Raw genomic sequence first — 26,826 nt, forward strand, 5'->3', positions numbered from 1 at the left:
TCGGCAGGACATCACGTGAAGGATCGAAGATATGAAGATTGAAATTCAATGGTTCTTAGAAGGTATTTGAATACAATACAATACAAGTGAATAAAATTTGTTTGAAATTCAAAGGCATCACATGACGGAAGAAAGCCTGAAAAATGGTCGAAAATTGTAGAATTCGCACAGGAGGTGTCGCCTCATGCGCCCCTGCGCACGGAACCATGCGCCCTTGTGCATGAGACAACATTCCTTGCTGCCTCATGCACCCCTGCGCACCAAGTCATGCGCCATGCGCATGGACACGGGCAGGGAGTGTTGTTTGCTTGTTTTCCAAGCCGTTTTTTGTGAAGAAAACCATATTTTCATTCTCTTAATCCCGATGTTATTATACACTATAAATAGAGACCCTTGCACAAACTTTTATTCATTCATAAGGTTGGCGGTACAAGGCAAGGGTCAAGCATAAGGAGCTTCAAGGCAGATGATCTTCATCCTCCTCTTGTACTCTCTATCGTATGTTTTTCAATTGTATTGTAGTGATGTTGGTTGCCATGAGCAACTAAATAGGTACCATCTTTCATTTTGTCCAATAATATAGATACTCTTCAAGTAACAAAATCACCTACCAATAACTAGTTACAAGTACTGGTAAGCGAAGGACACCATACTTTGTTCGATTGTTTCAATAAATACACTACAGTGATATGACAAACGAGATTAACCTACCATAATATTGGTATGGAAATTGTATAAAGACACTACAGTGTGTTTCAATGAGTATCTAGAAAATTTAAAATGATAATGATTGGCTAAAGATCTTCCAAAACTAAGAAAACCAAGAGAACTTGTTGTTGCTAATAGCTGTAAAAATGAGATTATGAAGGGAAATTTTGCATGACACTTTGACAGATGGATTGTGATGGTGATGGTGGAGTGAGTGAGGTACTAGCATGATCAAGAGAGGGTGCACATGCAGCATATGAAGATTCTTCCTTCACCTCCTGTTTAGGCCTTAGGAATCCTGTATCCGTATCCCTCAACTGCTGTTCTGAAAGATAAGACTGGATAGAACTTATAGGTCTTGCATAATTAAAATTAATTCCAGCTAGAGAATAATTTCCAGACGAGGGAAGATTCAGCGGTAGTGGCATTTGAAATTCAGGGAACATTGAAGCAATAGGTCCGGTTTGAGGCACAGCAACATGGTCAGGGCTCGTTCCGTAGGCGCCATAAGGTACGATATTATTCAAGGAAGAGTAATTCATTTGAGATATGGAGGAAGGTCCAAACTTCATATCATTACTGAAACTTCCCATCAAACTTGATCTCAGGAAATCATTGCTAAAATCAGGTTTTCTATCAAAATGAGATGGAAGAGTTTGATGAGTTTCAGATTTCGGGATAACGGCACTCCCAGGTATGACATTAGCACAAGTAGAAGATAAACCAACATCACTTGAGCTTATATGATTGTTATTTCTAGCAGCGGGAACCTCGTGGTTATGTTTTCCCTCGTAAGTTGTAAGAACATACTTTAGATTGTGTGAAGCCCTTTCCACATGTTTCCTTACAGTACATCCAGCACTTGTGCATTTGTAGTAGCTCCTAGAAGAGATGGACAAGAAAATGTTATATGCCTACTAGCTTATAGACTCAAGTAAAAAAAATGCATGAATACTATTTATCGTAATATCTTGATACAATTATAAGCATTGCTTTCAATGTTGTCAATCGCTGGTTCCAAGAAACGGAAGTTTGTTCAATTTCTGCTACGCAGCAGCCAGCAGTGCTATAATGCCGCTATAGACACTATTTGAAAATATTTTGTACTAATTAGCATATCACAAACAATAGCCACTTGTTCAAATTTCGCAACATTGACAGTATTTCCTTCTAAACAGACCTGCAGATGCATAAAGAAAAAGCAGTATGACTACCTTGGGTTTGGATTCCCTTTGACAACCTTCTGTCCATACTTTCGCCAGCGATAACCATCATCAAGTATGTCGATGTCACTCTCAATTTGGACTACCACTCGTGGCTCACGAACAGCCCTCGGAGGCACCATTGTTTCAACCGGGTAGCTCTCCTTCTTCCTGCAACAGAAAATTAAACCAACAACATACATAGACTGTCCCTCAATTTGTATTGCCAATGCCAGCATGAAGACAGTATCAGATAAAGTACAGTACCTTCTTTTCGATTCTGAGTCGGCATCTTCAGAATTGTTTTCAGGTGATAGGACTGCTTGAGTGGCTCCATCTTTATCACCATCATGATTAGCAAGTGCGGAAGAATGCTCCGGAGTGTTGTCTGATTCAAACATACCTTGAGATCTAGGTCTCTTCATAGGATCCGAAAGCTCGGTCACACCAGAAGGCGGGGATGTCCTTTCTTGACCATCAGGCTTCCGTTCCGGATTGTGTTTTGCATCTTTTCCCCGTGACTGAATGTTTCCCCATACCGAATCAGCATCAACTCTATCACATGTTTCATTGGCTTCAGCATTTTCTGACATCTCATCACTAGAAGGTACTGATCCTCGACGACTTGAATGTGGTTTTGCATGGTTATGATTACCCTTGTAAATAATTTCCGTTATGTGGCCATCGTGTGATCTTTCCACCTTTTTCTTGACCTGACAATTAGACTGAGTACATTTGTAGTAGCTTCTCGGATATTCACTACCTTTTACTTGTTTTTGGCCATATTTTCTCCAATTATAACCATCCTCTGAGGTCTTTGCTCCTGCTGCATGAGACATCTCTTTCTGTTCTGCTTCTAAGACATGATGTTGTCCGATATCCTCGCTGTGGATAGAATTTTCAGGCAGAGTGCTTTCATCGCTAGCTTCTTCGGAACGAGATATTGGTATGTCAACATTATTGGTGTTGACAATCACATCATCTACCATTTTCACATCATTGTAGAAATGGACTCCACTATTTCTAGCTAAATAGTCACTTGAAAAACCTTGTGGGAATGAAAAATCTAACAGCTGTTGACCTTGGACAAGCATTTGGCTGTCTCTATGGCCTCCATTCATCATGTGGCGATTATTAGAAACCTGGTGAATTCAAGGTAATGAAAATATCACTTAGTAAGAAAGCTTTCATATCTTGGACAATGTATGAGAAAAATATAGCTTAGGCTGAGTTAACAAGTAGAAGTTAGACAGACTGAATGGATATTTGTTTAAATTTGGTATTATCATCTTCATGTTTAAATTTTTCAAGTTGATGGCTGGCTAGGTCTATTGTTCAAAAACTATGCCTATAAAGCTTACCACCTATCAACTATGTCTAAAACGCTTAACTGACACAGTCACAAAAGTGTACTCCTTATTCTTCACAAATTGTGTTTGGTTTTGTGGTGACAAAAATTGATTTTGATTGAATTGATTTATGTTGAAAGTAGTTGAATATAAAATGATTTGTATTATATTCACGAAAAAAAGTGACTTGTTTGGATAGTTTGGATCAAGTTTTTGATTGTGTGTGTTGGCTACTTTAAAAAAAATGAGACTTGATTTCATGTCACCGAAAAAGCTAGAAATGTAAGCTTTTGGGGAGAATTGATTTGGGGGTTGGAATCAATTTTAGGCTTTGGAAGCCAAAAATAACTACTATGTGGTAATCCAAACGTGTGAGTCTGGGGTTCCAGGTTGTGGAAGCAAACATATGCTCAACTATTTAGTGTGTTTTCAACTAGTGGCTATCGTGCCGCTATAGCATAGCGGAATTTGAAAAAAAAAATGTTATTGTTGTTCGATATGCTATTTAGTACAAAGGATTGTCAAATAACAGCTATAGTGATGTCATAGTAACATATTGGAATTTGAACAAATTGTGATTTTCAGCGATATGCGAGTAACAACATAGGACATATATATGATGTAATAACACCAAGCATCAAAATTTGAGAAAAAATCTTGACAGACCCATGATAAAAAGTAAAAAACACAATACAGTCCATTGTTTTTGTTTAATAACAATTAAAATACATAAGGCACCTGATTTAGAGAAGCAAAATATGGAGATAAAGAATCAGCATCCAAGTTGGCTTGATGCTTGAAATTGAAAGAGGCAGCAAAATCGGAGGCGGTAGGCACATCCACATTCTTTTGTTCATGTTTGACAGAAGTGAAGGTGGTAGGCACATCCACGTTCTCTTGTTCATGTTTGACAGAAGTGAGCATTGATCCTTTATCGGTGAGAGGTGGAAGCATGGCGAAACTCCCAGTGGTGGGAGATGGCATGGCCTAAAACACAAAAAAACAACCATTGAAATGAGTAAATTTCGTTTTTTATCCTCAAAATTGTAAAGAATGGCAATTTGGTCTCAATAATTATACAATAACAATTTTGTCACAAGATTAATGTTTTTCAATCAATGTAGTCGAATTCAATCAATTCTAAAAATTTGGATTGCAAAAATAGAAATCAAGGAAGTTCTTAAACATATATTGGGGAATTACTTGATTGATGATCTTCAACTTCAGAACATAATTGCAATTTCATAAATTTGAGTAACTAAATTAGCCAACCACTACACACATGAAAATCAAACATTGAAAAGAAAAAACATTTGTAAGTGTGCGATCATCAAAATTATAAGAGTTAAACAATTTAATATCTATCGTTACGAGATGACAAATTAGTCACTAAAATTGAAGATCGTCAATCAGTTTACTCGAATCAAATCAACTTGGATAAATTTAGATAGCAAATGAGATCAATGAAATTTGTAGGAACAAATATCAGAGCTCAACGTGACCTAAGCAACGAGGCAACTCATCATAAATTGTTAAATGACAGAGAATGCCTTACTTGACAACCTTCAACTTCAAGAACTAATTTACAATTTCGTAAATTTGAGTGACTAAATTAACCAAGGTATACAATTTCGATGACAAAAATGATGATTAATTCACTAGTCTAATATTGTAAAAATGAAAATGAGATGTGGGATCATAGCTATACCTGAGAATTAGGAAGCATGATGGGGGATTCAAGCAATGCGGTGGGACTAATCCCAGGTGGTATTGTGAGACATGGTGATCGAGTTGCAGGAGAAACCAAAGGGGTTGTTGCACCAAAACTGATAAGCCCTGCGTTGATTTTATTGAAACCCCTTCTCTCAGCTATGCTTCTTTTTGGTGAAAAATCGACAAACTTTGTATCTTTTGCATCAGAAACATTGTTGATTTCATCACCCCCATTTTTGTTTTCGTTGTTTTTGTTGTTGATGTTATTTTTGATGTTATTGTTGTTGTTGTTATCTTGTTCCATTTTGTGTGTGGGTGGTTGTTACAGTGAAACTCAACTAAGAAAAACAGAGAATTTTGACGTTGTTATTATGTCAATGTTGATGGTGAGGTTCAGCTCCAAAGCTCCATAGGAGTGGAGCTGAAACCAATGAAACTGAGAATTTAAAGCTTATTCTGCAATGCAAATCTCCTTTTCACTCCATACAACACACACAACATGGCACCTCAAAACATACATAAATATATAGTCATTTCACACGTATTAAATACATACTATAAATTAAGAAAAATAATAATAATTTCAACCACACAAGTAAATTATATTTACACGTGATGGTTTAATGGTTTAATATGTACGGTTTAGATGGTGTTTTTCATAACAACAAGCAAATTTTTGTTTCACTTGTTGCTGTGGTGTTTAATGGTTTAATATGCATGTGTACGTGGTGTTCGATATGAGGAGAGATTAAGCAAATTTTTCGGCTTAATTAATTTCACTAAAACAAAAAGAAAAAAAAAAGTGTTCTCTATCTTTCAAAACAACCTTATCCTTATTTAAAGGAAATTTAACCATTAGTCTCTCAATTTTTTACAAATCATAACAACCTCTAACAAAATGTGGAATGAAAACAACACTTTGTAAAATAAATAAATCATCAAATATAATTCGACAACTAACTTTTCTCCAAAAACAATAATTGAATTCTATCTTTTGTCAAAAAATAAATTAAACTCTATCTATATAAATAACTTTTAATATTCAGCATTTTATTCTTTTGTCAAAAAAATATTCAGGATTTTATTCTAAGTTTTTCTGGGTAGATTCTTCTCACCTTTTTTTTTGGTCAAATTCTTCTGATCTTTTTAATAAGGCAAATCACTTTACTATAAAATTATAATTGAAAAATTTTAAGGGTAAATAAAATATATACAACTTGTCATATGTAATACTTTCTATGTATTAAAAGTAAATAAAATATTCCACCAAAAAAAAATATAAAATATAACTACTAATAAGGTTAATTATTAATTTAGTCAAAAACACATTACGGAATAAGTTTATTTAAGTAAAGTATTTTTTTAATAAGCTTAATTATTTCAATAGTTAAAATATAATTAATACATGGACTTTACAGAAAATTTTGTTGACCAAAATCACTGTACAGATTATTTTGAATATACTTTTTTCATATAAGCTTATTTCAATAGTTAAAATATAATTAATACATAGACTTTACAGAAAATTTTGTTGACCAAAAACACTGTACAAATTTTTTTGAATATACTTTTTTCATATAAGCTAAAAGTATATTAAGAAAAGAGAATGATAACAAGTGTCGAGAATCTACGATGGAGATAATTATTTTTTTAGTATTTAAATAGGTATCACGTGTATACGTTGTTTATTTAAAAAAATTTAATAACAGTATTTAATAAGCACTCAATGAGTCCAATCCAGCATCTCTAATAAAAGTTTTAAATGATCCTATTAATAAAACACACATATTGCAATCATTATCTTAATGAAAATATTATGTGCCCCACTTAAAATTGAGGTGTTTAAATGAGATGCTCAATAAGTATTCAATGAGGTACCTCATTGGTTCTGGGTCTTCAAATAAAGAGACCCTTCCATTGGGATGGTAAGGGCATTTGTTAAGAAATCTAAAGAAATAATTTTATTTGAGAATTGTGTGTCCAACACATTAAAACTTTAAAAACGAACTTTTTCACATAAAACTTAATGTATTTAACATATAAGAAAAAAAAACAACTTGTTAAGTACATTGAATAACTAATGTATTCGACATAAATGTGACCAGATACATTAATTATTTAATAAATTTAAAAATTTGTTTTTTGCTTATAAATGTGACTGGAGCGAGCACATTATTTGCTCTTTTTGAATGTTTAATAAAGTGCTCTTAGGGCATTTGTACCATAACATGAAAAGAAAAATATCTAGAGACATTAAAAAGTGTTATGAGAGGAAACAATTTATAAATATATTATATAAACCGAAACAAAAATTAAATTTATCTATGAGAAGAAAAGAATTAAAAGGTTTAAGTAGTTATTAATTAAAATATTCATTATCTCTGATGTTATAACCTAGTGGTTTGGTTGTGAGAATATTTTATTTGGGATCCTGAATTAGTTGTGAGAATATTTTATTTGGGTTCCTGAATTAAAACTTGGGTCTATATATTTCTCATGTGTGTTTATTTGAAAATGTGTTGGCCAAATAGAACACTAACAAAAAGAATTAAAAATTAAAAGACAAAAAATAGCACTCAAACATTATCCTACTATTAGGATCAACTACATAAATTAAATTATGTCACAATCTTATATCATAAATCATATTTCCATATAACTCATTGTCTTTAGAAATCGCTTTTCAAGCGATTTCTTATTATCATTATGTGTCACTTCAAACACCATGGTCTTTTTGTACTTAAAGAAAAAACAATTCTAGCTTGGTAAATGATAATTTTTTCAAGGCATAGGGAAAAATCTGCTCATAAGTCGACCTGTAATAGAAGGTTCTGTCATGACTTATTCGCCAAGCTATCACATTGTTCTCATTGGACGTGAAGGAGCATCCGTGGCCTAGAATCTAGATACTATCACTAATGATCAAAAGAATAAATTCTAACAATTACCATTCAAACATTGTTAACGGAATTGAAAGAGGCAATTTTTTAATAGAAAAATGATGGCTTGTTTGGTAAAAATAGCAGATAGCTGATAAGATAGCTGATAGTTTTTAGCTGATAAACTAGCTGATAGCTATTAGCTGATAAGCTAGCTGATGACTGATGACTGATAAGCTAGTTGAAGTGTTTGGTAAAATTAACGGTTTAACTAGCTGATAAATGTAAAATGACATAAAAGGGTATTATTAATTCAAAATATAAAGTTTATATAACTTGATATTTAAATATTCAGGAATTCTTAATTCAATTTTGTTTTTTAAAAAGTAATTGAAATTTATAAATTTAATATATCTTTTATATTGTAAATTAAATTTTATTCACTAAAAAATTTATTTAAGTATAACGAGGTATATATACTTTTTTGTCAACTGAGGTATATATATATTTTGTCAACAACATAAGGCAAGAGAGATAAATGGAGGTATTTTGTCAAAAAAAAAAGAAGAAGATAAATGGAGGTATATATTGTCAGCAACATAAGGCAAAAGATAAATGGAGGTATATATATTGTCAGCAACATAAGACAAGTGAGATAAATAATAACGAGGGATGTATTTGTTAAAAAAAAATTATAACGAGGGATGTATATTTATTAGGGAAAAAAACGAGGGATTTATATTAGGGAATTGTAGGTTTGAATTAAATTATAATAAAAGGGTAAAAATGGATTTTAGATAAAACAATAGGGGTAAAAGTGGAAGAAAATATGAGAAGCTATAAGCTATAAGCTCAAACGCTACTTAGAATAGCTTCTGAAAAATAGCTTATAAACTCGTGAAATAAGCTATAAGCTCATGGTCAAAAATTGTTACCAAACAGAGCTATTTTTGTCAAATGAGCTTATAAGCTAGAAGTTAAGAGCTAAAAGCTCTTTTTTGGTGTTTACCAAACAGACCCGATGTCTTAGTGACACTAAAATGTGTTTAACTTAACGGTAAGTATAGGGAAACCAAGATACTTACCAAGGTGAAAAGTATGGCTAAATTGAAGACATTAGGGGAAAACATTCTGGCCATTGGGCCAATTGAAAGAATATTACCAAACCCAAATCTCATGGGGTCGCACAACTAGAAACTCTAACATTTCCTTATTTGGCAAATACATTTGTGACATATTACACCAACTTCACAAGCTTTGGGTTCAAATGTTAACGTCTAAATATTTGACTAATGCTCATATTTTACATACTCCTTGAAGATGCATGTATTTGACGTGCTATTACCAAGATTGTGGACATCCTTTGGGCCAGGATTCACATGCAGAGTTGGTAGAGGTCATATATATGGTATGATAAGTGGATAGATAATATTTATCTTTGTAACGTGGTTCCCTTTGTTGATATCAATAACGTGGTTCCCTTTGTTGATATCAATGATGTTGATCTTCATTTTTGTGATATTTTTTAGGGTTAAATATGTGTGTGGTCCCTATAAATATACCAACTTTTCGTTTTAGTCCCTTTAAAATTTTTCTTCAACTCTTAGTCCCTATAAAATTTTCAATCACTACTTTTGGTCCCTATTTTTAAGTTAAATTTTGTATTTTTTAATGAAATTGTGCAGAAATGTGTAGAATATTGTAAAAAAAAATCCCCCAAAAAATTAAAATTTTTTAACAAAACATATATTAATTATGAATTTGTAACCGTCAAAAATATAAAAATTCATATTAAATTCATGTTTTGTTAAAAAATTCTAATTTTTTTTGGAGAGATTCTTATAATATTATGAATTTTTCTGCAAAATTTTATTCAAAAATATGTATTCTACATATGAGTTTACTTTAAAATAGGGACCAAAAGTGAAGATGAAAAATTTTTTAGGGACTAAAAGTTGAAGGAAAATTTTAGAGGGACTAAAACGAAAAGTTGGTATATTTATAGGGACCAAAAACATATTTAACCCTATTTTTTATACTGGTGTGTGGTACTTCAAAAATCTTTATACTCAACTTCCTCCTTTTTATCGAGATTGTATTCATAGCTTTACTCTTGATCATGGCTTCGAGGATAAACTAATTTGAAGTGGCACCTCTAATGGTGAGTATTCAACTAGCTTAAGTTATAAGTGGTTTGATCGTCGTCTTCATCAAAAAGTAAGACCCATTATTTGGTGAAATTGGGTTTTGTGTCTTCCAATATCTGAAAACAACATGTGTTAATCGACTCCAAGTCAACTTTAGACTTGTTCAGTGATGTCCAACATAAGGATTTCCACCCTCGTGCAACTTTAATTTCCCTTATTAGAATGTTCATCTCTCTTCCTTGATTGGTTTCCATGAATCATACTTTACCTTGATTGGTTTGCATGAATCATACTTTAAAAGAAGACAATGATTGGTTTCCATGAATCATACTTTAAGAGAAAACAACGAGTGTACTAAATAGTTGGTCAAGTTTGATGCAAAAAAATGTCGACATCATGAAATACCTCTGGGATTTTAGGCAACGAGTTGCTTAGTTTTTCTCGTGTTTTTTCTTTCCCTCTCATAAAAAAATGTGTTTAACTTATATTCCCAAAACAAAGTTTGTGCCTCTCACACAAAATAGCTAAAACTATCCATAAGGTTTCCAAGAGGGACGTTGGTGATACGCACTCAAGAGCATGTACCCACGTTTATTACCCGCACTTTAACAACAAAAAGACAATAAATAATAAAATATATCACAACTTAATTAAAATATGATCGAAAATCTCTTAAATCATCGTGTGAGATGTTAACTTTATTTACCATAGATACAGGCACAGCTTAGACACAAACTTCTAATTGACCATTGATCATATTATTATACAATTAAAAAAGTATGCTCCAAAAGCAATTTATCAACCATTTTCAAAGCAACTAAATATACCCTTTAACCTATGCACACTGATTCAGAGTCCTCAACATCATCTTCAACAGCAACACTGGTTACATCTTCTCTAGTAGTCGTCATGCTAATACTGGAAGCCTCGCCAATATTTTCTGGCACACCAACACTACCATGTGTCAGGATAGTCTTTCTCTTGCTTCTGCTGAGTCTCCATTTCCTCAACAACTCAGAAACCTCACTCTCATCTCCTGATAATTCTCCAAGTTGTAATTCTTTATGTTCTTCACATATCACTTCCCTCACCCTTTGCTCACTAAAAGTATCTTGTGTGACAAGAAAGATGAGTGGCCTGTAACAATATAAGAGAAGCATAAGTAGCACAATGTACACATATAATGACACCCAAACATAGAAAGTCCACTTCCAATTCCGAATTAACTCTTTAGCCCAAGGTAAATGGGAGTTTATAACAATTTCGGCTTCGTATAGTTGTGGAAGAGATGAAGTTCCTGCTCTTGGATGCAGGGTTACTCTTATAGCATTGGTTCTTTGATTTTGTTCCTTGTGCCTCAATATTTCTACATTGATTTTCTGAGTCTCAGCTGAGATTCCTAGCACCAATGGCACACCCATCATAACTGTCCTTGCAAGTCGAATTGGTGAGCTTCGGAACCTTAACATGCATGGTTGGCTTGATTTTGCTATCACATTTCCGTTTACTGATAGGAGTTCTGCTGTCAGCTGCAAAACAAATCTTATTAACTCTTCAGGAAAAAGAAGCTGTGTCAAGTTTCTACATGTTAGTTGTAATCATTGATCACATTTGTTTTTGTTTCTTTTTTTCTATATTCTCCTTGTTACACAATTTAAAACAAGACTTTAAAATAATCATATCCAATTGATTCATCAATTCTAGAGGTAAAAGCTCCAAATTCTAACTTCAATTAGTTCAACTCACTTTTATGTAAATATATACCAACATAATCACTTTTACATTCAACTCGCCTTTGCTTAGAATCAATTTTACAATTCATTCATTCATTTAATAAAGAAAAAGCAAGTAAATGGCATAGTTATTATTAGCAGAATCATAAGATAGTTCCCTTGACACATTACTCAGGAGGTAATTATCAGCATTCAGGACCTACCAATTAATGACAAACAATAATTATGTTATAAATTGCATGAAATCAAGCATGTCCAAGGAATCTAAAACATATGTATCTACCTGCATGTCCATCCGAATGAAAATTTCAAAGAAAACTCCCTAAAAAAGGAAACTTATTATAACAAGAACATCTTCCCTATAGTTGTTGGCATTTTCTTTAACAGGTGTCATTTTACACAAAATTGCATTCTCCTCTCATTCTATTGGCACTAAATTGGACAAATTCATTCAAAAACCATATCACAACTCACATGTGTAGTTCAATGAAATCTGAGAGACAAAAAGGCATACCTGAAACACCCCAAGCTCTCTATTGAAGTCAGATTCAGGCATCAAGAGGGACAAAGAAACAGAAAATGTGTGACCAACTGGAACACGTATATGCTTTTTATTAATATAACCCCAAGCAGCACTAACTCCACCATTAAATGAAAATACAGCTGTAGGATGAGCATCAGTGTAATCAAAATACAAACTTTCATTAACAATGACAGGTTCCTCCACCCAAAACCGAACCAACCCAACTCCCACCACAGAAGCCAGAATCAGAACAAAGGACAGAATCATACACACATATGCAGCACTCAGAAAACAAAGTCCCAGTTTCTTAAGCAAAACTATGCTACCATAAGCTATTTGTGAAGGAGCATTGTCTTTGGTTTGCCCATCATGATGGTAGGACTCAGATGTCACTGTCAAAAGAGAGTAGAAAGGGGAAAAGACAGAGGCCATGCTATTGTAGAGTAAGTCTGCTGGTGTAGGCAAAACAAATGAGTCTTTTTGGTTTTCCCCCATGGAGATGGATAGTTAAGTTTCATAGATAAGATAGCTAAAACTGCAGTTTAGACTTGAGAGGGAGAAATTAATAAAAATTAATAAGAGGCATGAGACAGATGCAGTGTTGTTGCATGCTGTGGCAGAACAGAACACGTGTCTTTTGCATGAGAACAAGACCAAGATGCCGTGGCAAATTGGCAATTTGCATGAGAAAGAGAAACATATTGATATACTTGCATGGTTTTTCTATTTTAGTTGATTAGATATATCTTTACTGGGTCTAGCACTCTAGCCAAGTTGGCTTTTTCTCTGGGCTTCAATGTTGAGTTTTGGGCTTTTTTGGTAAAAGCCTTTCATAAAAAAAAAAAAATAGATTCACATGATTATATATCTATCCATTGAAGCTGCAAGATGAATGACACTATTATCTGCTCCATGGACATAATCAGCACATGATCAGTTTGCTGCAATAATTTTATCAGAAACAAAAATATCCTGAAATTATAGTGCCCCATCAGATTCACTTTTTTTTATTTTTCAATTTCCTGCATATGATTAAAAGCTCTTCTCTTCTAACATTTCAGGCAGAGATCAATCACAACAGTTTGGATAAACAGTTCTAAATTTGAACCACAAACCACACCAAAAATTGTCGCCAAATCCTAACACACTCTTATCATTGTCATCAGCTTAAAGAGAGTCCTTTGGCATATTAACCAGAGCATTAACATCAATCAAGGATGTTCAACAAAGCGAACCCTTATCAACAATTCCATTTACCACATCTTGCGTGCATTTTCATCACAGCAAGTTCTAGTGATGGAGTTCCAGACTGCAAGCTTGTCATGCATTTCATCAAATATCTTGTATTTTGGTACACCAAAAAAGTCTCAGGCTAAAAATAGTTAATAAAACATTCACTTTTCTCAACCCATTAGGGTGCCCTTTTAAACAAAACCTAAGAGCTCATATAAGGACAATACTTTAGAAAAGTGGTGCCTAAACCATGATGGTACAAAAAAGTTTCGCAATGCTTGAGAATTGAAACCAATAGTTGTGATGATGACATGAAGCATGTGATGGCACGAGATAAATGTCCATTAGAAGAAACATTGATCCAAGTCACTCTCAGCACACAATTAGATTTTTTACTACCTTCAACATGATTGTGACACCTCATTTCATATATTTCTTATGAATGGATGGATAACTTGAAAAGAGACTGATCAATTGATCACTTGTCCCACAAGTATATAAAAATAGTACAGTATGCCATTTCAAAAAAAAGTAAAAATAGTACAGTATGAGAATCAGGCACGAGACATGCTTGGGAATTTTACAGCTGCACAACCGACAACAATGGCTGCCCTTCAAAAGTAGTCAGTTTTGAATAAAAAATAGTTAGTGTGACTCACTTTCTACCCTGTAAATCGTAATGGGGCATATATTTAATATGCATAGAACACAATGCATAGCATCATCTTTGATACCTTTCCTATTCCATGTCCAAAAGTAGTTAGACTTAAGAGGCAGAATCACGTTGCCACATTCTTTACCACAGGGCCAAATCCCCCCTCCCCCCCACTGCAACTTTTTAGTAATATGTAAGATAATTTCGCGTCGCGGGAAGATAGACTTTACAGAGGAGTGTAATTTTTATGTATCAGCAAAATGAGTTATAGCGTATACAAATTCATGTAGTATAAATTCATGCATAACGTTTTGTTACTGTATAGTAATGAAGCTGAAACGGGTAACCTACAACCTCATGCAAATAACACAAATGCCTCACCTCTAATTCACTCTAAGAGGCTTGTCATCTAGAAAGATAAATCTAAAAATGTTCCATCAGAAATCCTTACGATGCTGCTATGTGGAAATAAGAGACAAGGAGAGATGCACCATACCAAATTTATAACGCACTGATACCGATCTTTCCTTCATTTAGTTTCTAGACTGCAACATCATTCTACGGCAAACAAAAGACAATACCATCATTTATTAAAATATGGGCATGTATGTATTTTGCATTTGGATCTCTCCAAACATAGTAACAGATGCAACCATTAACACAATTGCGGAGAGGGAAACAAAAAAAAAATTAGTTCTCATGACAGCAATTCAAAACAGAGATTAAGTTGGTGTAAAATGGACAAACAATCCAAACTACTTTCATTATCATGGAGACTGATAGCGTTGCAATTTTGTGGAAGCTAGGAAACTAGGGTCAAGAACACAAAAACAGAAAGTACTACACCATGATATGTCTTGCCTGCCAATAATAAATATATAGGCCTTACATATGAATTGAAATCAAACAGAAAGCTCTGTTCGAGAGATCAGAATTCCATCGGTGTCTGCATAAAGCCATTCCCCATCACCGATCCTTGTCCCAGCAATAGTTATGGGAACATGTTTTTCTCCCATACCTTTCTTATTGGCTTTCATGGGATGAGAACCAAGAGCTCTCACCCCAATATCACAACCATTGATCTCATCCACATCTCTTATACATCCATTCACAATGATACCTGCCCATCCATTGTTCTGTGCTTGCACTACAGGATTACCACCCAATATTGCACAGCGCAAACTGGCACCCCCATCCACAACGAGCACTCTTCCATTGCCTTTCTCTTCGAGGAACTCCCGAACCAGGACATTGTCTTCAAACACCTTCAACGTAACTATAGGTCCGGAAAAGACCTGTCTTCGACCATAAATCTGAAAAATTGGTTGAAGGGCACGAAGCTCCCCGCTCAAAATTAACTGAGGGTTCGCATCACACACTTCGGCAGTAGTGACCAGAGCCATTTTATTTCAAGGAACCTGCAACACCACAAATAAAAAACAATTTCAGATTCACAAAAGAAATTGAAGATTACGATCAAATTTAGATAAAAGAAAAGAAATCAAGAAACCCATAGGAAAAATATACGAAAAGAATCCTGCAATACAATAGCTTCTCGTACAAATCGAAACTAACTTTTGTATCTCAAATTTCTCATTTTTGATTGATTTCAATTATTTCAATTTCATACACAACTATATACTTTGTATAAATTGTATTTCTGTGCATGCAAAGCGCACCTGGTTTTTATTTATAATAGAAATTTGAAATCAATAAATTTAACATATAATTGATATGACAACATGCAAATCATAACGTTTTATCTCTAATTTAAGAAACTTAATAAAGACATTTTCATAGGCAAAGAATAATAAACTCAATCAATTTGATTGGAAAAACTTAATTACATATGTATGTATATGATATACAAACTAGCTTACATTTACATATAGGAAAAGTATATGGTATAATAAATTCATATGAACTATGATAGAATTAACGTCACGGTGAGTGAATAATATATAGAAGAAAAGGAAAATAAGAACAAAACAAAATCAAGTAGTTAGAAATTGTAAAATGGAAAATCACGCGATCGAGATCTATGAAATGATTTGTATAAGAGATATAAATACCGATGGATGAGAAAATGGATCTGCAAATTTGAATGAAAATGGAAGAAAGCGTCACGTTGAGTTTGATTGCGAAGTTGATACTCCGAGTCCGAACAGATTTTGAAAGAGTCTGGAGAGAGAGAGAGAGAGAGAGAAGTCACGTTATCAACATTCAGCAGCACAAATGTCTACCTCCCACTTTGAAGAGAAGAAAATAAAGGAAAGTAAACGAACTATTCATTTTTTTATTAAATTAAATTATTTTATTTCAAATTTATTATTAAAAAAAGACAACATTTAAATACGGTAAATAGTCATTTTTGTTTGAGAGATGCTCTTCGCCCTTTCACAATGGTTTATCCCCTTAACTCATCCGGTAACTCAAAGTTAACTTCCGCTCGGCATTTTTTAGCGCGAGTTAACTTTTGCAGACACTTTTAAGATTAGTTGAACCGACTTAAAACGTGATTGAACTGATCTTAGTTAACTCTGGCTGAAAAAATAACGAGCAAAAGTTAACTCTAGTTGGGTTAAGGGAATGATCAATTTTGAAAAGAAGAGTAATTTTCTTTTCGTTTATGAAGGTGTAATGAATAATTACAGTAGTGTCTCAATTTATCAAATTTTCAAAACAGTCTTTGATTATGCATTATGTTAGTCAAAATAGTCATTGACGTTAATATTTTTTTTTGTGGTGGTCAAGGTTTGAACCCCGGACCTTGCATATTTTATGCATTGTCAATACCAACTGAGTTAAGCTCACGAGGACAGCCATTGACGTTAATATAATCATTCAGTGTTGATAACAACTCTTTTCTTATAAGAACTGATGTAACAATAAATAAGTATATTGAGAGACTGATATGACAGAGTTCACAGAGCATTTTAACGTTAGAAATTATTTTGGCTAACAAAGTTAGAAACTATTTTGGACCCGATGGTATCAACTTTGGTTTTCTAAAAGAATTTTCGTCATAAATTAAAACTGATTTTTTTTAGATTTTTGACTGAGTTTCATAGAAATGGTAAATCATTGAAATGGTGAATTTGTACTTTTATAGCATTGAACTCTAAATTAGTCGAATGTTGTCTGATTTCCGTCCTATCTTTTTGGTTGAGTGTATGTACAAAGTGTTGATCAAAGTTTGTGAAGGGAGTGTATCTAGATGTGGTGATGGCTAAAATGAATTGTCATGTTTTGTGGAAGAAGTAAATTATGGAGCGTGTAAGTTGGACAATAGCTTCTATTAGAGCTGTCAAAACGGGCCGGGCCTTACGGGCCGGCTCGAAAGCCCGAATTAAATGCAGGGCCTGGGCCGAAAATTTGGAGCCCGAATCATTTCAGGGCTTTTTAGCCCGGCCCGAACAAATCCGGGGCCCGTTAGGGCTAGCCCGGTCGGGCTTCGGGCAGCCCGGCAGCCCGCAAATAATAGCATTGCATTGGGTTATTTAACTATACTGGATGGACAGCCCAATTACAATTCAGGATCCGGCCCAAAAACTAAAGATAGAAACCCTAAAAAACACTCACTCACACTCACTTATTGAAGTTGAATTGAACCGCGGCCAGTCTCTCTCTTTTCTCTGTACTGTATCGCACACGATCTTCTTCTTCAACAACTCGGTTTGTTCTTCTTCTTCATCGTTTTCCAGGTTCATTTCTTCTTTGTTTTACTGATTTTGTTTCTTCTTCATTCTATTGTGTTTTATTGTGTTTGAATTTATCTGATTTGTGTAAGCATGATATTGCTACCCATGTTCTTGAAAAATTGATATTGCATATGATCTATTTTCAACAGAGTAGCAGCAGCATGTTTTGGACAAGAAGGGAGAATGGAATGGTGAATATGTGGAATCCCTAATTTACCCTTTCAGCTTGTACTAATTTGAAAATTTTGAAACTAAAAGCATAGGAGTACTGTAATATGAATTATGTTAAAGGGTAATTTTTTGGTGCTTAGGTGTATTCAACTTGCGTGTGGTTATTCAACTTGTACTTGCAGCTAGTATTGTATTTCTAAAAAATTAATATGTTCAATCTTTAAAAAATGGAAGGAAAAAAAAAAGAAGGAAAAACCGGGCCCCGGCTGGCCCGTTAGCCCGGGAGCCCGTAAAGGGCCGGGCTCGGGCTCTATATTTTCAGCCCATATTCAAACAGGGCTTTTCAGCCCGGCCCTAAAAAGCCCGTTACCCGGTCGGGCCGGGCCGTCCGTTTTGACAGCTCTAGCTTCTATGTTAGTAAATGGAAGCCTAACATGTGAGTTTAAGTTGAATAGGGGATTGGGGCAAGGTGATCCTTCATCACCATTTATTTTTCTAGTTGTTGTTGAGTGGCTGAATATATATTGATATTTGGTGAAAAAAGTTGGGGGAACATCAGGGTCCTAAAAATCATTCTTTTTCTCTGAGATGATTTCAGGGTTAAAAATTCATAAAAGCACGTTGGTGTCTGTGAATGTGTCGGACATATGGTTGGAGGAAGCAACGGTTAATTGTCGTGTTGGTCAAATTCCCTTTTAATATCTTGGCCTTCCCATCCCATAGGAGTTAATCCTCAGAGGTTATGTTTTTGGTATCCTCTACTTGATTGGGTTAAGAAAAAGTGTGTGGGTGGAAGAGCGGGAATCTTTCGTTGGATGGTTGATTAATTTATTTTTAAATGATTTTTACGAGGGAAGTGAGTGTGTATGAATGGAGGTTTGGGGGGGGGGGGGGGGGGTGTCTGTGTGTTATAGGATGATGGTTTTAGCATTTCAAAATGTTAATTAAATGGTATTGAAGAAGAGTATTACTTTTCCCACCCTATGGTCTTCTCCCGCGCCCTGTAAATTTTCCAAAAATGCCCTTGTGTATTCCGGATTATAGAATCCGGATTGCATTAGCACCATGAAAAAAAGTATAAATGATGGAATTTTGAATTTTGGGTGTAAAAATCATGGAGCAAATGATAAAGGATAACTTTCGTATATTGTTAGTGCACTCCAATGTGCTCCTGGCTTGGTTGAACTTATTATACATGTAAACATGATTACCTAAGCTTCTTAGCTTATTTCTTATTGTTGTATTTTGACACTTTAATTTTTACACTTCAGAGTTACATCGATGTTTCTACCGTACAAGTGTCGGATCATTCAGAAGAGTTAGAATGCAGTAGTGATTGCCTTAATAATCTGCAGATGGTGAATATTCATGTTAGAGCATGTAGAACTTCTCAGCATGCAATGAGTTTGATACGGTTCATACTTGCAAATTCAACATCGTTAAGGACTTTACTTTTAAGGTTTATCCTGGTTCTAAGAGTTTAGATGCACATAGAATTTTAGAAGATTTGTTACATATGAAAAATTTGGTGCTGGTGCATTTCGGAATATAGAATCCGGATTGCATCAGCACCATGAAAAAAGGGTGTTTAGGGGGTTTTCGGATTATGTAATCCGAAAAAATCATGTAACGCGCCCTATTTTTTGAGCTTTCCGGATTACAAAATCCGGAAAAATCCGTAACTCACGTTGAAAGTCAACAAATAGGGTGAAAAATGATGTTTCCGGATTACATAATCCGGAATACGTTAAACAATTCGGATTTTGTAATCCGGAATGTGATTATATGGATGATTTCTCTAGTATGACCAATACTTTTTTCCAGAAACAAACTTTGAATTGCATAAAAACTGGTTGGGATATTTTGTTGGGAAGAATAAATCCTTGGAACCCGGTGTTTGAGTACTTATTTCTCTACATAACAATGCTCAAAGTATGAAGTTGACATATCCATAACTCTTGTGATGAATGAGACAATTAAAGTTTCAATACTCACTTCAAAGCATTAGAATCATGACCTAACAAGTATTTGAAAACTTCATTCAGTGATGATGTCTTTGGAAGAAAGAAATTAAGAAAGACAACTCAGTAATATCATTCATATTATATTTAAAATCTGCAGCACATTGCAGAATATACCTCTCTCCATAAATGTTAAGTGCACCGTTATTTTTAAAATCTGTAGCTTGTACATAACCAATTCCATAGCAATAGAAAGCTTAAAATCAAAAAAATTCTGGAAAAACATCATTCCGGATTATAAAATCCGGAAAACTCCGAGGGTAATTTTGGAAAAAAATAGGGCGCGCGAGGAAAGGCATAGGGTGGGAAAAGTAATACTCATTGAAGAAAGCATGTGGATCAAGGAGGTTTATTGTTTAAGGTGTTGGTGGCTCAGTAGCGATTGGAGTGTTGGTCGTGCGGAATTGGTTGCACTTTTTCTGGTTAGACTCATGTCCGGAAGGAGACCTCATGCAATAGTTCGGTAATGCTTTCTACCCGTGCAATTGCAATCTATTTTGAAACTCCACATGAGATCACAGGCTATATACATAGATTAATAACATTCTTAATTCCTATAATTTAGTTAACAGGACCCTATATTTTAGAGATGGAGGTGGTACTCTTTTTAATTAAAAAAAAACGAAGTAAACAAAATTCCACCAACAGACAGTTCGACACGACCACCACCACCACCACCACGATAATAAACTTAAGATTCAACACATGACAATATTCCTAACACCTGTATTATTATAAGTAAAAAAGATTCAAGTCACGAGCATCCTATTCATAACAACTTTAACCTTATTGAACATTCGCCCGCATCCCAAAATCCTAATTTAAATCAACAACAAAACTTACTGCCAATTTTAAGATACACCCAGGCATTAATGTTCTGGGTATACTATCAAATAACAGAGATGATCAATGATATAATACGGGACACTACTTCAAAAACTTTCCTTAAACAGGTCCATTTTCTTTATTTGTATGAAAAATGAAAAATATCAACCCTTAATAGTTCGCTGCAAGATCTCTGGTTTTATGTCAACTTGTGAATTGTCTTCATGTCAATGACCTCCTTAAGGGTCCCTTGCTCAAGATGATCCCACCATTTAAACAAGAAATTGTCAACAACTAGCCTGAACCAAGGGGACAGCTTCAAACCTTCCTCACCTGCATCAGCTTTCCTCAACAGCTCCTTCAACTCATCACGGTTAACATATTTGATATCAGCCACTTCATCAGGATTTGGATTAACGTTAACATCCCGGACAATGAACAGCAAATAATCCACTGCAATTAAAGAGGGAAAAAAGATAAGTCAATGCTATCTAAAGGAAACATCCCTTCCACAACCATAAACTCAAACTTATCCTGTTAGAATTAGCAGCAGCATAGATTACACACGTATACCGCTGGAATAAAAACATTGCAAAAAGGAAAAATCGATTGGAGGAGCTATTAGTGGTGCATGTCCAAATTTATATGCTTGGATAACCTAAACTACTGTGCACCAATCCTAGTTGGATACTTAAAACAACAAAAATCAGCTTGCAGTAAAACTTGGAATATATTAAATTAGCTTACGTTCATGCTCTCCCCATTTGCCATCAGAAGGTGCCTTATAAAGTATGCGACCCAATGGGGTGAACTGGTCAACTGGTACATCTTGAGCAGGAATACCAAGCTCATCCAACAGCTTCCTCTGAGCGGCATTTCTTACTCCTGGTAATACAAGGAGTAAAAATAAATAACAAAAAAGGTACAACAACAACAAAGTACATCATAATCTTTTCTACATATATATATTATAAAAGGTAAACAGTTTATACCAAGGGCATTCTCTTCAATAAGCTCAGATTCTCGGTACAGTGGATGGCTACAGCATGTGTTTGTCCACACAAGAGGGAATGTCACCTTTGTTGAAGAGCGTTGCTTCACCACAAAGAACAAAGAATCTCACTCAATAAACAGACATATAAGAAAGAGTCTAAGACATGAAAACATGCATGTGTCATCATAGAGATTTTTTTCGTCAAACGGTCATTCAGAAAGGAGGGTAATAAAAAAGGCAATCGCTAAATTCAGATTTAACAACAAGTAAAACAATTTGGACAAGTGGCAATCAAATGTCACAATTTTGTTCATATTTTGTATTAGATAGTTCAATGTGCAAGTCATAATGATTTTGTTATCAGAATAGGAAGTGTTGAATGCAACTCGTCGCAAAATGATGTTGCTATAATGATCACTCAATTATTTGAATGCAAAACCTTCAACAAACGACTAAATTATTTCTTGAATTTTTTTTCCTTGTTTGCTACTGAGAAATTGACAATAAGACACCAACTCCGTTGTAAAAGGGAAGCATTGGCGTAGTTAACAGCAAATAGCAGTTTCCCCTTTCACAGACCTTGAACCCGGAGGTCCCGAGTTCGAGCCCTGCTAGTGCCCTAGGAGGGAAATGCTAACAAGTGCCCTAAGGGCAATTGATAAGAGTTCAAGCCCTGTTCAGATCCAAACCCAGTATCTAACACAATCATGCTTGATGCTTTGGAAATGAATAGCTTTACATTAAAACAAGTAGTTAACATCATATTTATAAATAAAAAGCATACCTGAAGAAGCAACTCATGCTTTGAGTTGAACAGGAATACACTGAAAGCTCGATGCAGCCAATTTTCAGATTCAATCTTTTCCCACAAGTGGCCTATAAAATTGTTGAAGATCAAAATATGAATAAACCGGGCCTACGTCCCAAGAGCAGTATTTTTACTTCAGGAAGTCAAAATCCACATACGCATCGGAAAATTGCTTTTTTATTTTAGATTCCCACACAACAATTTGATCAAAAGCTACTATTAATATATGACAAACAAAATTTAGAAGTTGCAATTCTTTTATGCCTGAGTAGCAGCTTATTTGCATTAAAATCAGTGACAAATTCTAGAAGATAATAAATTATTAATTTAATAACTCTTATCATCAAAATTTGTAAATGGAAAATTGACGATAACTTTGCAAACATGTAAAATGCATTATCTGAAAACTGTGTACATAGGCATGGTCATGACTTACATTTGTCATTTAAAAACCCTAAATCAAAACACCTCATCTATATCATAACACCAACATATACAGACACAATAAATCAAAGAAGTTTGTACTTTTAACACCATATGAAGTACAAGGTATCAAAGTACCCACACAAAAATACCAATAAACAATGTGAATCCTTGCAATTGCAAACTAATTAAGATTTCAAAAATGGAAGATCGACTTACAATTGTATTTGGATTCATGACCAACTGCACGATCATTCTCGTCCACTAAAATGCATCTGCAAAAGTTCAAAAACAAATAAACAATTACCAACTCAATGCAAGATGAAGAAACATGTGAATGTGATACATTAGTAAAAATTGAATTTAAGATATCTAATATAAACAGATCCGGAAAACTGAAAGAAAAACAACATACAAACTTCTCTGTGAACTCACAAGAAAGAAATGTCAACCCTTGAATTTTATTAGATTGAGATCCCAATGTATTTTAATCAAATAAAGGATGAATACATAATTACATACTTTTTCGTGCAGTTATCACTAGAAAATTACAAATTAACCTCGATAAAGAAAAGTCATTTCCTAATACACAGACTTATGAGATAGTCAAAAAGCTAAATTTCTAGATCTGTGTTCTAAACTCCAAAAGTAACGGAAAATTGGAAAAAAGGTCAATGGAGCCGAAAATTTAAATAAATAAATTGAAAATTCAAATCTTCTAAATAGCAGATCTTCGTGAAACAATTCATGCTAATGAAAGACATACATCCAAAAATTACCAAAAGCAGTAGCCAATTAGTCTAATTGAACCCACACTCACACCATTCATATCAAAATTTTGTACAAATTTATGCTCCTCTATTTTTTACGTGAGTTGTGTTATTTGAACACACACAATTCAACATCGCACAAAATAATCTCTCGGTCTAGTTTTTTTTACTTCCATGTGAGAGAAAATGAATAAAAAAATTTAAACTCTACCAAAACCATGTATCTATACAATGTCAGATGTCAAATTTTGTGTTCCCAAAAGATTTATCTTTTTTCAACAACTCACATCAATTTCAAGAAAAGGCAGCACTAGCGACAGTGTAGTGTAAGGCGTACCCAAACTACGAAACATTGACGCATACATGGACACCGGATATGACATCACTATATTAATTTAACGAAATTGAAGTGAATGGGAGTAATCATTGGATACCGGCACATGTGTCGCACGTGTCGGTAATCGACAGGCATAACTGACACACGTTTAATCTGAAGTGTCCGTTATAATTACACTTTTTTAAAATTTAGTTATACTTACACATATAAATCAAGCATCACAAATCCATTATTATTAAGCAAAACAGAGAACAAAATAAATCAAGCATCACAAATACAATTAAAGTCCAACGCCAATGAACTAAAACAAAAAATAAAAAACCCTAATAGTTCAGTTTCTTCCACTACATGTTAATCCACGCTTTCAATAAATAAAACAACAATTAAAAATAAATGAGAGCAATTAAACAAAAAGCTAGAAGGTAAATAAAAGAGATGGAGAGGGATAAGGAAACGAACTCGTCATCAAACATGAGACGGCGTTGGACGGCGTCCATGCCAGCATCAACAGCAGCGACGGGAGTTTCACCCATGGTGGACAGAGAAGCAGAGAGAGGGGCTTTGCGGCGGAAGGAAAGAGAAGAAGAATAAGAACGAGATCTGAAAGAGGAGTGAGCGGAAAGTGTGGGGGTAATGTTCCTTTTAAAGTGCCGGCTCAGAGTCGCGACGATTGAGGATTGTGCCATTTTCCTTCCTTCATCAATCCTTATGTTAATTGTACTAATTATTAATCTAATGCCCACCTACCCTTGTGGTAGTGTTTTTTAGACCCGCGTTTTTTTCTTTTTTTAAATTAGATTTAACTTCGGACTCATCACGGTTAGAGCGGAAGAAGAAGAAGAAGAAGAACGAATGAGTTAGCTACTTATCGATTGAATCAATCTTTATTAATTGACTAGTATATTTTATTAGTCTGGAGAAAATGTTATGACTTGTAGTCAAATTGATTGTTCTGTCATTGTGAATTTGTGACCTAATGCGGTCAATGAGATTTGAGTTCCTATGCGGTAGATGAAATTTGAGTTCAGTTGATGAGGAGTTTACGCAGAGAAGTGATGTCAACTCTCTCTTACATCGTGATGATCTATTTAGTGTGTACATTGTAAATACCTAAAAAGTGATCGTTTTTTATATATCACAATGGCCTATTCCCGATAATCGAAAAGAGTAGTCACAAAAGGTTTTTTCGATGCGAAAAGATTATTATCTTGTTCAATGTTGTCCAAAGTAAAAGTCTTATCTTTTTCAGAAAAAAGATAAAAACTAAGGTCTTTGATTGAGCCGCGTTTTGTTCTTATTTAGTTTCTTCAGTTTCCGAATCTATTTCAACATTGATTTCAGTCATTTCCCTCTCGTCGTATTCTTAAGATTTCATCAGTATTTTTTTGCTTTGACCAATAATATCAATCCAATACATTTCGTCAAAAAGATATGAGCTTGTAAGCACTTCTAGGGTTTGAGGTTTATTCTGATCTAAATGAACTTTAAAATTTAACTCACTTAAACTTTTTAATAGTACATTTTTTAGGGACTCTACTAGTACATGTTAATCCTCCAAAAAAATATAAACTATCAGTTTAGTCTTTAATTTATCAATCTCTTCGATTTACTTTTTGATTTTTTTTTTTTTTGCAAGAGTGTTCGAACCTGAAAGTGCAAAATATACAAATTGTAACATCTATCCAAACGCACATCCACTTTTTCTTCCCCATCAAAACAAAGAATGAGATTAGTCCACCAATGATTCAAATCATAGTTGAAATATATTTTCTTAACCTTCAACCACCACCAAACAAGAATGTTAACATTATCAAGAAAAAACGCAATTGTCATCTCCTTCTGATCGAACACCTTGTTATTTATTTCTTTTCATATAATTCAACAACTGGCACTTAAATTGCATGTAAACAACACCATACCTCTTTACTAAGCAAGTAACCACTACAAAATTGGAACGCGTGAATCTGAGCATTGATAGACAAAACACTATGGACACCTAACCACTTTAAGATTTCTCTTCAGAGCCTACCCAAAAAAATCACATTCAAAGAAGAAGTGATCAGATATTTCATCCTTTCCACAACAACATTATCAAAGTAAGAACTGAGATGAATCGTGCCACAATCAATCAAATTATCCTTTATCGATAACCTATTGAAAAGTAATCTTCAAATAAATAAAGACACTTTTAACGGAATCAATTTGTTTCGGATAAATTTTACAATCTCAATCTTTAACCAACTAAATTTTACAGATTAACATGGTGTGGTATTGGTATTAGGTATTTCTTACAAGTGCATATCGAAAACATCGTGTTGGAAAGCGTTCAATCCTTCAATAAGTCGTTGCAAAAATACGCATTGTTTGTATGCCGCTTAGTAAAACTAATCATATATAGGTGTAGTTTTGATTTTGATTAATAACCCTCCTCCATTGTCATAATATAGAACCAAATTACGTTGCAATACTGTGAATCTGTGATCTTCATAAATTCCCTCGTGTATTATGCATGCTTTTAACAACTTGTAACTCGTTGAAAGAAAAAAAAAATGCTTGTAACCTGTAGTCGTGCCAACAAAAAAATACTTGTAACTTCTAATCAGACATTTTTTTTATTAATCAAACGTATATATT

At 34.2% G+C, this 26,826-nt stretch overlaps 4 protein-coding genes across 5 annotated transcripts; all 4 read right to left on the reverse strand.

Moving 5' to 3' along the window:
* Positions 1 to 595: 595 nt before the first annotated feature.
* LOC146908894 (WRKY transcription factor SUSIBA2-like) lies at positions 596 to 5,468 on the reverse strand. Of its 2 annotated transcripts, XM_085726006.1 has the most exons (5): positions 4,968 to 5,468; positions 3,998 to 4,246; positions 2,178 to 3,052; positions 1,923 to 2,081; positions 596 to 1,590 (listed from the first exon to the last, which is right to left on the reverse strand). In XM_085726006.1, the coding sequence occupies exons 1-5, from the start codon at positions 5,274 to 5,276 to the stop codon at positions 861 to 863; spliced, it is 2,322 nt and encodes a 773-aa protein (XP_085582132.1). In that variant the 5' UTR covers positions 5,277 to 5,468; the 3' UTR covers positions 596 to 860. The 2 variants fall into 2 exon arrangements, with proteins under 2 accessions (XP_085582132.1, XP_085582131.1); XM_085726005.1 differs by having other exon boundaries at positions 635 to 1,590; positions 1,923 to 3,052; positions 4,968 to 5,418.
* Positions 5,469 to 10,668: 5,200 nt separating this feature from the next.
* On the reverse strand, positions 10,669 to 16,383 carry LOC146908895 (Putative adipose-regulatory protein (Seipin)). The gene is made up of 3 exons (XM_085726007.1): positions 16,215 to 16,383; positions 12,246 to 15,560; positions 10,669 to 11,527 (listed from the first exon to the last, which is right to left on the reverse strand). Exons 2-3 carry the CDS (start codon positions 12,747 to 12,749, stop codon positions 10,829 to 10,831), a joined length of 1,203 nt encoding a protein of 400 aa, XP_085582133.1. The 5' UTR covers positions 12,750 to 15,560; positions 16,215 to 16,383; the 3' UTR covers positions 10,669 to 10,828.
* On the reverse strand, positions 14,870 to 16,383 carry LOC146908896 (Ribonuclease E inhibitor RraA/Dimethylmenaquinone methyltransferase). The gene is made up of 2 exons (XM_085726009.1): positions 16,215 to 16,383; positions 14,870 to 15,560 (listed from the first exon to the last, which is right to left on the reverse strand). The coding sequence occupies exon 2, from the start codon at positions 15,543 to 15,545 to the stop codon at positions 15,045 to 15,047; it is 501 nt and encodes a 166-aa protein (XP_085582135.1). The 5' UTR covers positions 15,546 to 15,560; positions 16,215 to 16,383; the 3' UTR covers positions 14,870 to 15,044.
* Positions 16,384 to 20,749: 4,366 nt separating this feature from the next.
* LOC146908897 (isopentenyl-diphosphate Delta-isomerase I) lies at positions 20,750 to 24,929 on the reverse strand. The gene is made up of 6 exons (XM_085726010.1): positions 24,652 to 24,929; positions 23,305 to 23,360; positions 22,639 to 22,730; positions 21,853 to 21,955; positions 21,608 to 21,745; positions 20,750 to 21,313 (listed from the first exon to the last, which is right to left on the reverse strand). Exons 1-6 carry the CDS (start codon positions 24,876 to 24,878, stop codon positions 21,060 to 21,062), a joined length of 870 nt encoding a protein of 289 aa, XP_085582136.1. The 5' UTR covers positions 24,879 to 24,929; the 3' UTR covers positions 20,750 to 21,059.
* Between the last annotated feature and the right edge of the window lie 1,897 nt (positions 24,930 to 26,826).

Source organism: Medicago sativa, chromosome 7 (genome assembly GCF_051527215.1).
Source record: "Medicago sativa cultivar Bolivia chromosome 7, Bolivia_mono, whole genome shotgun sequence".
Lineage (NCBI taxonomy): Eukaryota > Viridiplantae > Streptophyta > Magnoliopsida > Fabales > Fabaceae > Medicago > Medicago sativa.